The sequence below is a fragment of the Dipodomys merriami genome, unplaced genomic scaffold (genome assembly GCF_024711535.1).
Source record: "Dipodomys merriami isolate MVZ:Mamm:240054 unplaced genomic scaffold, mDipMer1.0.p SCAF_3, whole genome shotgun sequence".
Taxonomy (NCBI): Eukaryota; Metazoa; Chordata; class Mammalia; order Rodentia; family Heteromyidae; genus Dipodomys; species Dipodomys merriami.
The window spans coordinates 31,845,362-31,858,734 of NW_027204492.1; the positions used below are offsets into that span (position 1 = coordinate 31,845,362).

Below are 13,373 nucleotides of genomic sequence, written 5' to 3' on the forward strand. Positions count from 1 at the left end.
CTGATCCTTTTGATCCTCAAGATTTGTTAGGTGAGACCAGACAATGTTTAGTTTTATTTCCTGCAGTAGAGGCAAGATCATTCTTAGTTCTATGAATTGTAAGGATTTTAATCTTGCTTGTCAGAACTTGTGAGAATCTGGTCCCTTTGTGACTTCCAGGGACTACTATCTTTACTCTTTGGAAAGATGTTTCGTAGGCATTCTGTATTTTCCTCACATTCTTCTGAATAGTTAAGGAACACTGCATGAGCATCTTCCCCGGTTGGACAGTAAATGCTATATCTGTTATTCCATGTTGATCTACAGCAGAACTGTTTTTTTTTTTGTTGTATATAACATATTAAAGTATTTAGAAATTGCCAAGTATGGTGATACATGGCTCTAATCCTAGCACTACAGAATCTGAAGCAGGAGATATCAAGTTTCAGGCCAGCATGTACTACGTAGTTAAAGCTTACCTCAAAATAAACAAAGAAGTTAGCAAAACAAAACAATAACAAAACTCAACATACCCATTGCTGAAAAAAATTGCATATTGCTTGAGTTTATTGCTATTTACAAAATAAATGAATACTAACGTTTTGGGAAGCAATTTGGCAATATTTATGAAAATACTTGAAAATATTTCTACTCCATGACTAAGTAATTGAACTTTTTAGGACCAAGCATCTGGAAATAGCAAATATAAAAACTTATTTCGGGGACTTGGGTGTATGTCAGTGTTAGAGTGCCAGTCTCTGAACTTGATCCCCACTAGGAAAGAGAGAAAGAGAGAGAATATGAGATTGCTTCATATGTAATCTTGTGTGTGTGTGTGTGTGTGTGTGTGTGTGTGTGTGTGTGTGTGTGTGTGTGTGTGTGTGTGTCTGCCTGTGTGTGCGCGTGCCAGTTCTGTGGCTTGAACTCAGGGCATGAGAAGTTTCAATAGTCTAGCACTCTACCACTTGGACCATAGATCCACTTCTATCTTTTTTTGGTGGTTATTGGAAATAAAATCTTGTGGGTTTTTCTACTCAGGCTGGCTTTGAACCATGATCATCAGATCTCAGCATCCTGAGTAGCGAGGATTACAAGCATGAACCATCTGCACTTGGCCATTTATAATCTTACTAGCAAAGCTAAGAAAATTAATAGCCAATAGTCTTTCTTTCCCTCTCTCTACCTTTCCCTCTCCTTCTCCCTCTCCCTTCCCCTCTTCTCTTTTTCACTCTACTATTGGAGATCAAATCCAGGGTCTCAGCAATTCTAGGCAAGCATATAGGAAGCTGAAGCAGAAGGATCATGAGTTTGAGGTCAGTTTGGCTGCATATTTTGTACAAACAAAAACAAAAAGCCCATAACCTGTATATAACTGTGAATGAGACTTTCTTGGGGGAGGTGCTGAGCAAAAGGTAGGGAATAATGAGGAGGGTGAATAATATTGAAAGGCCTTTTGTCTGTATATGAAGATGGCATAATGAATTCCACTAAAGTTTGGTTAAAAAATAGGACAGAAGAAGTGACATGGAAAGAGTTAGCAATTGAGAACAATTCAGAGCATTAATTCTTCTAAGCACAATATATCCATGTGTGAAATACCACAGTAAAATCTCTTTATGCAGTTAATGTATACTAATAATTAAAAAAGCAAAAGGAAACTGCTTTCAAGATAATGCCATGAATCTGCCATATAAATTCTTCTTAATCTGTCATAATGAATCTACATATTAAGGAAGTTGTTCTGACCTCATGCTTACTGTTTTAAATTTGAGATAGACACACTTGCCATGTAATGGATATGCATTTTAAGTGTGATTAAACTAATATTATCCTGAAGAGTGATAGAAAGCAAAATATTCTATAAATAAAGCAGTGCACCAGTGGCTCACACCTATAATCCTAGTTATTCAGGAGATAGAGATTCAGAGCCAGTCAGAGCAAATGAATTTGAGAGTCTCTTATCTGCAAATAACCAATGAAATCCCAGAAGTAGAGTTGTGACTGACTTGGTAGAGAGCCACCAATGAGAAGAAAAATGTGAGTGAGAGCTTCAGGCTCTAATACCAGAAAGAAAGGAAGAGAGAAGGAAAAAGATGATAAAACAATAAATTATTATTTAAAATGTTAAAAATCAAAACATTATGAAACAGTAATCCATCTCTATAACACTTTAATAATAGCAATGTTATTATACCTAAAATTAACTACAATCGATAATATTGCCATATCTAAAAAGAAGCTTCTTAACTATGTTAGGGATACAATGCTCATGGTTCTTTGAAAGTGTTGTTTAAAATATAATTTCCAGGAACTACTCAGATCCTCTGAGTTAGAACATTCAAGGGAGTGTGAAAGAGATTGGGAAAATCACCTGTTTTATCTTATATTCAATTTTGCTTTGTGTGTGTGTGTGTGTGTGTGTGTGTGTGTGTGTGTGTGTGTGTGTGTGTGTGGTATTGGGGATCAACCACAATCTGGAATATTCTAATCAAGTGCTGTACCACAGAGCTATCTTAATATCTCCGGAACTTCTCCCTTTGTTTACTCTAAATGACACTGTGAATATTTTTTTTTTGCTCACTTTTAAGTTACCAAGCTTTTGGAAGAGTTTACCAATCAAGTTACCAGAAGGAGTTAGACCAAGTGACCCTCCCTCCCCTATTTCTGAGCATCATTGCCAGTTTAGTTCCATGAGCATTCTCTGACTTAGGATTGGTGCTGAGATTGGAGAGAGCAGAAGTGTATATCTCCTTTCAGTCTCAGTGGCAGAATAGTTCCATAAGAGGTAAATTAATATATATATATATAGAATTTCTGATACATGTTTTGATGATAAAATTACCATTTCTTTGTTTCTTCTCCATAAACTTAAGCTTTTTTTCTTTTTAAGTTATTGGGGATCCAAGTGCTCTGATACAGTTTACTTCCATAGTTCCTTCCCTGAATTTAGATTTAATTAGGGTAGTGTTTTGGGGGAAGAGACTAGAAATCCCTATGGCTCTTCTTTAGATCCTGATTAGTATTAAAAATAAAATTCATATTATACTGTTATCCATCAGTTCATCACTTGGTTGTAGACCCTAAGTTAAAATGCATGTTATTCTTGTTCTATTGGTAAGAACATCTCGTACTTTAGCTCATTAATCTGTAGTTTTGGAGAAAAATTGTGTCTTTCTTCCTCTATATTATTTATAACTATTGTCTAACAGTTTGTTTGGAATACTGGTGACTATAAACTACCCCGGAATCTTTGAAGTAAGTCTTTTGATCAGAAATTATATTTGTAGTCTGTCAATGCTTTAAAAGGGAGTTTGTTTTGTTCACTATTCCTTATTCCTCCTTCTGTTTTCTTTCTATAATCTTTGATATATGTCACCTAGTCTTGGTTAGTTGTCAATATTCAGTCTTCAAGTTTGACTTGCATAATTCTGAGCATTGTCTTTAATGTGCCATTTCAGGGATAACATCAAAGTGGTAATCACTTACCATAAAATATTCTCTGTATGTATAGACAGAAGTTTAAAAAAGTACCAATACCCACAATTGTCAGTGAATTCATAGATTGTCTTCCTTGTGTTCTTATATTTTGTAAGCTCCTTATTTTTTGTTTTGTTTTGATGTCTGTCCTGGGGCTTGAATTCAGGGCCTGGGCTATGGCCCTGAGCTTCTTTTGTTCAAGGCTAGGTGCTGTACCTCTTGAAGTACAACTCAACTTCTGGCTTTTTGTGAGTAGTTTATTGGAGTAAGAGTCTCACAGATTTTCCTGCCCAGGCTAGCTTCATACCTTGATCCTCAGATCTCAGCCTCCTAAGTAGCTAGGATTATAGATAGGTGTGAGTCACCAGTGGCCACCTATTTTTTTATTTTTGAGGGGAGAGCAGTGTAATCTTTAGGTGCCTGATAATACTTGCATATAGAATAGCTCTTGCACAGAGCAAACTGTTCAGTAAATATTTATTATATAAATGAGTGTATACCAGGTATTGTGCTTTTAACTTGTATATGTTACTTTACTTATTCTTATGCAAAAATAAAAATACTTATTTTACAGGATACACCCTGGAGAATTTTTATTTATTTTTGTATGCTGAGGATAGAATACAGGGACTCCCACATGATAGGCAAGTGGTATACTGCTGTATGCTGGGCTAATTATTAAAATAGTTCCTTTCATAATATTATCTGATTAATGAATTTAGTTTCCTTTTTCACCCCTCTCAACTCTGGAGGTTCAATTAATACTTGATTTTATTTGAAATATAAGGGAGGTGAGGTATAAGGTACAGTATTAATTTGTGACAGCAGTAGATTTTAGCGATTCATTTTTACTTGCAATAGCAACTAAAATTCTTTCCAGTTCACTGTAATGTTTGATTCAGGTATTGTTTCTTCTGTGTTCATACATATGCTGAATCAATTTCTCACAACATAATCATTTTAATTAGCCATTAGGGCTACAAAGTAACTCAAATTGTCAGTCTTCTGTATACTCTTTCACAAAGTATAGCCGGTAACAGAGATTTCTTTAAGTAAATGAGATTGTTGAGCTGGCCCTGGTAGTTCACACCTGTAATCCTAGCTACTCAGGAGGCTGAGATCTAAAGAATTATAATTTGAAGCCATCTCAGGAAGAAGAGTCCTGGAGACTCCAATGTCCAATTAACCAGCAAACAGCGTTACTGGAGTTGTGACTCAAGTGGTAGATCATCAGCCTTGAGCAATCAAGCTGAGCAAGTTTAAGGTTCTGAGTTCAAACCCTGGTATTTGCAGACAAAGGGGGGTATAAAAACGAGCCTGTTGACACATAGTTTTAATTCAAAGTAATGTGAATGAGATGTGTAGAATATTTAGATAAATGGTGACTGAAAATACTCAAGCATTCTGATCATTTTATTGAGTAATATTCAATGAATATTAGTGATGAAGATTTGAATAACTATGACCCCCAGTGGAGTGGGTAGAGGGCAGAAAGAGGCCAACTACCTATGTTATTAGCTAGATAAGTTGGGGTTAGATTAGAAATATCTTCCGGCTCTGTAAAGGTGGTGCTAAAATCCAGGATTGATTAATTTCATTTACCTAGAATTGACTTTTGAGAATTGTATTTGCATCAAAACCTGTATTTGAAAAGTAACCTCTAAGATTGCTTGATGATCAAAGAGTTTTTTTTTTTTATCATCCAATACTGAGAGAGGAGAAGAAACTGGATATTTTGGAGACCTTGGCTCAACCTCAAAGAGTGATAGAACAGAACGGGGAGAACGCTTCCAAGTTTGGGGAGGCAGTACTTTGGCTGAGACCCAGTGTTAGTGCGAGGCTTTCTTGAGAACATCTAAAGCCTTTCCCTACTTTGGAATTCTAAACAATAGCAAAATTTACGAATGTCTAAAACACAATATCGCCCCAATCTTCCTCCCCAAGACTCTCCAGCGTCTCTGTCTGTGCTCACTCTCATTAATGATCTCGAAGCAGTTGGAACAAATTCAGTAAGCTTCCTCATAGTCTATAGAAGTGCTTTCTTTCTATACAAATTCCTTTCATCCCTGTCTCATGCATCTGTTTTTGTTTTTCAGAAGGAAGAAGAAACAACTTAAAGAGATTTGAAAACCCACCATCCAGACGATTTACAATTAGCCTGGTATCACCTCCCAAGATTTTGGTACCCAAACTAGCGGAACCTGGATTTAGCATCCTTCCTTTCATCTTATATTTCTTAAAGCAAGCGTTGTACACTCAACGTCTCTACCCAACACTACCTCGCAGCCCGCCCCCTGGTTCCTTCCCACCGTATATCTCGCCCCCTCCCGCTCCCAGCCTGCGCATGCGTCCTAAGAACCCCCTACACTCGCGGTTCAGGCTGAGAGTATTGTCGGGGGCTATTCTCTCTCCCAGGAACATGGCGGCGAGTCAGGGAGGTGGTGGTAACAGTGGGGGTGGCGGTGGTGGTGGAGGTGGAAGCAGCAGTGGCAGTAGCGCGGCCGGAGGAGGAGGTGGTGGGGCCGGAGGGGGAGGTGGAGGCGGCAGTGGCGGGATCCTGGTGGTGCCCATTCCGGTGCCGACTCTTTTCGGCCAGCCGTTTCCCAATGGGCCGCAGTGGAACCCGGGGAGCCTGCAGCCTCAACACACCGTGAGGAGCCTGGACCGGGCCCTGGAGGAGGCGGGCAACTCCGGCATCCTGAGCCTCAGTGGCAGGAAACTCCGGGACTTCCCGGGCAGCGGCTACGACCTGACAGACACCACCCAAGCAGGTGACAGGCCAGGGGTGGGAGTGCGAGTGGGGGTGGGGAGGGGAAGCTGGGCCCAGGAGGAGGTGGGGGGAGTGGGCGGCTGCGTGGCTGCGTTGTTGGACTGGGCTGGTCAGGGCGGGTGAGCGGGGGGCAGCGGTGAGACGAACAAAGTCTCACTGAACCGAGTGTTGGGAACGTAAGGAGCAATCCAGGAATAAGGAAATCGGGTGGGATGTTTGGGGTTAAAGCATTGGTGTTAAAGCTAATTCTGCCACTTTGGGTGGAAGAGAGGTATTGACACCTTCCTTAATGCACTTCTTTCAACTCGACTCAACACGATGCTCCTGTGTTGGGGGAGTGTATGTTTGGGAATGGACAATGCATAAAATGCTAATCTCTATATACTCCTTAAATGCATCTGTGCCTGTTAGAATGACAGAGCCCTTTACAGAGGATAACAGCAGTACAATCATGGTTTGTCTCTGCTCTTATTTTGTATGCGGCTTAATCATCCCTAACTATTCTTGACTTCTTTCTTGACACATATGCCTTTAAAAGAGCAAGAATTTTCATTTCCTTGCTATTATGAAGGTACTGGTGGTTAATTAATGTTTATTGTGGTAACAAATGAAATCATTCATCACTTACAACTAACTAGGATGTAGATTATCCTTGTTTTGAGTTATGTTACTATTAATTTTTGTAGAGAAAGAGCCCCGCATTTTACTGGTCATTTTGGAGAAAAATATAAGTCCACTCCTTAAGAGTTGTGGATTAGTGGCTTATTTTAGGTGAGAAATTGGCTATTGTAATGTTCTTGCTATATTCTGTGTCTTAGTCTTTGTTGTGGCTTTTTTTTTTGTTATGAACACACTGTCTTTCTTTGCTACTTTTTGGACTAATGCTGCTTCTAAATTTCGCTACTTTAGTTTGGTGAAGTTTTTTTTCCTTTATATAAACTTTAAATTTTTTTATGTGTCTGTTTCATGAACTTCAATAGAATAAATCATGGCAAAATTATTTTAAAATATTTTATACTCATTTTTGACACAACACACTAAGTAAATTCATGCATAGTGACACATAGTAAAAGGCCTTATTTTCAGGGCAAAACACTAAATAGTGAATCTAGATACATGTGATAGAGAAAAACTGAGGAAAGGAGGAAAGACTGAGAAAGACTGAGGAAAGGAGGAAAACCTAAAATTGAACCTTTTCACCCAGCGGTTTCCTTAGGCATTGTCCTAAGAACTATGAAATGATACATACCTTTTTTTTTGTGTTTCAGAAAGCACATTTGAATATTTACTCTTTTATAAACACAAAATTTCCAATATGTTCACATGTTCAATGACTGTATTGGCAAATATACTACTTGATGTGTTCTTCAAAAGCTTTGAGGAAAATGGCTCCAGATTGCATCATTAGAGGCACTATTTCTTATTGTTCTTTATAACCTAGACAGAATTCTTCTATCTACAGGACAGAGTTTAAGTATCATAGCTCCACATTCAGGGCTTTCACTGTCATGCTCCTTGGTTATTATTGCAACCTGTATCTGCACTCTCCTACATAAACATCTTTCTTCCAACAGGGTCACCTCTTTGTGTCACTCAAATATTTTTTTTTTTTGTATTTACGCCTCATCTTTGTACAGGGTTATCTACATGCTTGAGATTTCCTTCTTTTCTCCACCTGTTTAACTTTGTTCAAACCCCAGATTTTCTACGAGGTTTTTCCAGGTACCATGGTCCAGGTCCACAGCAGTCTCCAGTTTTTTGTTTTATTCTATTTTTTAAATTTCCAAAGACCATCTTGTTACCTTTATTACATATTTCACATTGTATTCATTTTATGTTTGGCTCTTGCTGTCCTCAAGAAGATGGAAAGCTCCTTAAAGGCAAAAAATAAACCATGTACTTGTTCTGTCTTCTCATCTATATTCCTTTTATTTTATTTGATAATTCTCATAAATATGAGTAGTATCATACATGATTATAACCTTTGCCATTTATGTCTTCAGTTTGTTTCCTGGAACACACCTCAACACATAAGAGTTTGGCCATAAGAGAGTTTGAATTCAAGGCTTCATGCTCTACCTTTTGAGTCACTCTACCAGTTACTTTTTTGAGTGATTATTTTCAAGATAGTGTCTCTCTTTTATGTCCAGACTGGCATGGATTGCAATCTTCCTATTTGCTCTTCCCTTCGTTGCTAGGAAGACAGCCCTGTGCCTCTGTGCCCAGCCATTGAACTTCCCTTGTATATTGAGATGACAGGCACTGGAAACCTCAACCAGCCATCGGTTAAGATCAAGTCCCTCAAACTTTCATGCCCTTGCTGGCCTCAAGTGCAATGCCCAGTAGCTAGGACTGCAGGCTTAAGCCAAAATCATAATTTTGAGATGGGGTAACAATGCTTGATAGGAAATGTACTCATTAGCTTACTCATGTAACTGTAATCCCCTGTACAGTATCTTTACAATAAAAATACTAAAAAAATCATAATTTTGTTAAACATTCATTACAACCTTTAATTACTTATTTGCTTTTTTTCACTGCTGGGTATTGAACTCAGTTAAGCATTCTATACTAAATTACATCTCCAATCTGCATCATAATCTTTAGCAGTGTCTATAATAACACTAGACTTTTTGAAATAATTCCACTTCATTTTTGCTGTTTTTCCCTTGGTTGAATATAAGTTCTTTGAACAAATACTTGAAGATTAGACAGGAAAGAAAGGTCTTGTTCTGTTCTTTTTTCATCGGAGTGAGATATCTGTGGATTATTCCTTTGCGTTTTTTTTTTTTTTTTGACAAAATGTAGTCATTAAGTATTTGGAGGTAATATTTTTTAACGTAAAGGTATCAGTATTCATTATGTGTAAATGAAGGTAGGCATACAAGAAATGATTTATAGCACATATTTCAGGTTGTATGCACTGCATATCTATTTGATGAAAACAATTCTATTTGCTTATGTTGTTATTACTGCACTTAAAATGACTTGCAGAGGGTTAATGTTTCAGAACCACACTAATTAGTTAGACCAGCATAGAATGGTTTATTGGAATGAGAAGAGCTTGGAGGGAGAGAAAATAGCTAAGAAGCTATTGTTAATTAATCTTGCTGAGGGTGGTGAGACAGTAGGTAGAGACATTATTAAATTAGAGAAATTTCCAAAACAACGATTTTTGCATTTTTTTTCTGATCATCACATAATATGTAAGATGAAATAGATCTGTGATTTTCTATCTTGGCTACACATTAAAATCGCAATGGAGTTTCCTTTTTAAATCTATGTCAAGGCTCCATACCAGACCAATTAAATAAGAATCTCAGTGGCCAACAGACTTATTTTTAAAATCTCAGGTGATTCTAAAGTGCAGTCAGAATTGCATAACCCCTAAAATAGCTCTTTTTAAAAATCACTTTAGAAATATTTGCTCTTTGAACAAGTGGGAACACTGATAAAAGATTAGTGATTAACTTTAAGACACTTGTCCAAAGTGTGAAAATCAAAAGTAGGAACAAAATATTCAAGTTTTACTTCAGTGTTCATTTCAATAGAGCTGTGTAAAGCCGAGACTAAAAAAAAATAGTATCGTGTCTTTTCAAATTTTCATTTTCATTTTTTATCTTTTGTGTGGGTACTGGTGTTTGAAATCAGAGCCTCGTGCTTTTTCACTCAAGGTTGTGTCTCTAACCACTTGAGTCACACCTCCACTTCCAGCTTTTTGCTGATCACCTGAAGATAAGAATTTCTCAGATTTGTTTGCCCAGGCCGATTAAACCCTGATCATCAGATCTCAACATCCTGAGTAGCTAGGATTATAGGTGAGCCATTAGCACCCAACTGTGTTTAAAAAAATTCTATCATTACATGAATAGAAACTTTCAAGGAACCTATAGCTTCATTAGTTTTCATGCACAATCTTTGTTTATATTTCATATCATTAAGTTTGCATTAATTAATAGTATTCCCCAAAATATTTTCTTTATTAACAGGCTTGGTAACTAAGAGGGAAAATGCATAGTAGGTGGCTGCTAGCAAAGTTTGTCTTTAGTGTCTTTTTACCTCTCAGTATTTATGGTATCCATTCCCCTTCACTTCTCCTTTCCTTCTGTCTCATCATGCTGCCCTCTCTTTTTGTCTTCCCTACCAAAAGCCTCACTTCCCTTCCTTCACTAGGGTCAAAGCCAAAGGCTCAGGGCAGTGTGTACAGAAATTAACATTTAATAGGGCGAGTTTGGTGATTTATCAGGGAACCTATTGGTGGTTTGTGCTCTTGGCCTTTTTGAGTACTTTTGCCTTCCAGATATTTATTTTATTTTATTTATTTATTTATTTTTTATTATTTTATTTTATTTGTGAACATATTGTACAGAGGGGTTACAATTACATGGGCAGGATAATGCATACATTTCTTACCAAGCATTGCAGCCTCCTCCTATGTTTACCCTTCACATCCCTTCCCAGCCTCCCCCCTCCCCCCCAATCCTCCCTCCCCCTCCCGCATCAACATTGTAAAGCTCGTTTTCGACATGACAACTTGTACTTCTCATTGTTGCTACAGTCCCACCTGTATCCTTAAATGACTTGTTCTCCAATTAACTACCAAAAAGCATGAAGTGGCTATGTGGCCCAAGTGGTATAGCACCAGTCTTGAGTGAAAAGACTAAGGGACAGACAGCACCCAGGCACTGAGCTCAAGCCCCAGTACTGGCACACACACACACACACACACACACACACACACACACACACACACACACACACACACACACACACACACACACACACACACACCACAAAATCAAAGTGAACAACTATGTGTTTACTACAAGCTATGAATTAGGACACAATTTCTAGGTACTTAGTAAGTACAGAAGAGATTTATGGACTGCAGAATAAAATCTATGAGACTCTTTTTTTTTTTTTTTGTCGGTCGTGGGGCTTGAACTCTGGGCCTGGGTGTTGTCCCTCAGCTCTTTAGCTCAAGGCGAGCGCTCTACCACTTGAGCTACAGTGCCACTTCCCAGATATTTTTTGATTAAAATTCTCAGCCACAAAAGATCATAAAAATCAGGCTCAGGAAGATGGTATCTGTTTTAGGAAACTGACTCTTGCAATAGTCTCTTTTCTGAGATGGTCTTTAGGTAGATTTGGTAAGACCAAAGGGTAAGATCTTTTTGAACACTGGTGGTTGTTTGATTTGAAAACGTATTCATGGCTTACTCAAACCTATCTTGGCAACTTTTCATAGTTAATACTGTCATCAGTGCTACAAATAAGTGGATGTGTTCCAGCCTACTTGCAGCTGCTCCCTCTACTTCTCTGGACGGTTCTTTTTAGTGTCCTTGAGCAGTGGGTCTGTGAAACAGATTTAGAAATTCTTCTACCAGATTGTGCTGTGTCCTGGATAATCACATGTTTCCTGTAAATCAGGAGTCAACTTTAGAATTTCCTCCATATGCTGGCTCACCTTTCAACTGTGGGACGTGTTGCATTGTCTCAGGTTGCAAAGTGGAGCCAGATAAACAACACTGACTGGATTATTGAGTTGAAGGTCCTTTCACTGAATTTCATGGAATGAGATGGTGATTATGATTTTGTGGCCTGATTCAAATGTTTGCCCTGTTTTGTATGTCTTCCTGAAAATTGGAATGTGAAGCACATTTTTGACAGTTGACTCATATTTTAATTGCTGAAGATTAAATTTGAGTTGCTGAACTTTGTAATGATTTATTCCCAGATATGTTCTATAAGATAAACAATTGTCTTTTAATTTCTTTTGCAAATTTGTATAAAATATTAGCTTAAAATGGAGCCATTTTATGGATGTCTACACATTTCTAAATACTTTTTATATATGTATTATGCTATTGTAACCTAATAAATAATGTGGTGAGCTTGACATAGGACCTTGTAATTACTCCTGGTGGTTGAAAGAGGTTAAGTGATTCGCCAGTAGGATTGTAGATTACAGCCTAGAATGTCCAGCTGTACACTGTTCCATATTGTTTGCATTATACCAGTTCTTGATAACAAAACTGCTATGGAAATAAATACTGTGGCAATAAACAAGTTCCTGATGCAGAATAATAAATCCTTATTTAACTATGGAGATTATATAGTCATTATCTCTGGTATGTCATGTTTTGTTAAATTTTTTGAGCCTTCCACATCTTCCTGAGGTTTCCGAGTAGATTGATTAAGCAAATACAGACTGGGCTCTAACTTGGGAAATGTGATCATAGCCTATTGAAAAGAAACAGACCAGTTGGGTATGGTAGTATATGCCCTTAATAGGATGAGGCAGGAGGATCCTGAGTTTGAGGCCAACCTGGGATACATACTGAGATCCTGTATGAAAAATCTAAAAAGGTTGTGGATGCAGCTCCATGGTAGAGTGTATCCTGAGCAGGTATAAGACCCTGGTTTTGATCTCCAGCATTGCAAAACTGAACAACGTTAGGTTAGCTATTTGTAGCACAACAGAAGTGATAGATTAGAGTAATATAGAGTTGGGGGTCAGTGAAATGCTTTTCTTATTTAATATTTCAATTTAGATTATTTATAGTAGAAACTCTGAAACAAGCTAGGCACTACTAATTCATGCTTGTAATCCTAGCTACGTAGAACACTGAGATCTGCGGATTGTTATTTGAAGCTAACCTGTTCAGAAAAGTCTTCCAGATTCCATCTCCAGTTATCCAGTGAAAAGCCAGACTAGAGTGGTTCAAGTGGTAGAATACCAGCCATGAGCAAACAAGCTGATGAAGAGCTTAAGTTCCTGAGTAGGGGCACTAAATACAAAACTCTAAAGATGTTTTTTTGGGGGGGGAGGGTATCAAAACCAGATAGACAAGAGCTAGAACCTAATTCACAATATGCTGGTGAAAATTTGCATGAAAACAATAATCAAAGACATAGCATCACAGAGTATTTGGTGCGAGATATTACTTGTTCAAGTGTCAAGGAACACAGTGAAACTTTGTGGAACGGATACCATTATTTTGTGGAAGGAATACCATTTTCCTAGCCTATCCTAGCAGCCCACTCAAAGAGATGCTTTAACTATATGATGCCTACCTTCATTCCACAGACTGATGACCATCATGACCAAAAACTAGAAGGGGAAATATGTCTTTACACTTTGGGC

General features: G+C 37.9%; 1 protein-coding gene across 4 annotated transcripts in view; it reads left to right on the forward strand.

Moving 5' to 3' along the window:
* The first annotated feature begins 5,875 nt into the window (after positions 1-5,875).
* Positions 5,876-13,373, forward strand: part of Lrch2 (leucine rich repeats and calponin homology domain containing 2) — a 98,519-nt gene continuing 91,021 nt past the window's right edge. For all 4 annotated transcript variants that reach the window (XM_070039877.1, XM_070039879.1, XM_070039880.1 and 1 more), the window contains exon 1: positions 5,876-6,227. In XM_070039877.1, coding sequence (XP_069895978.1) covers positions 5,876-6,227 — 352 coding nt within the window. The remainder of the gene's footprint in view (positions 6,228-13,373) is intronic.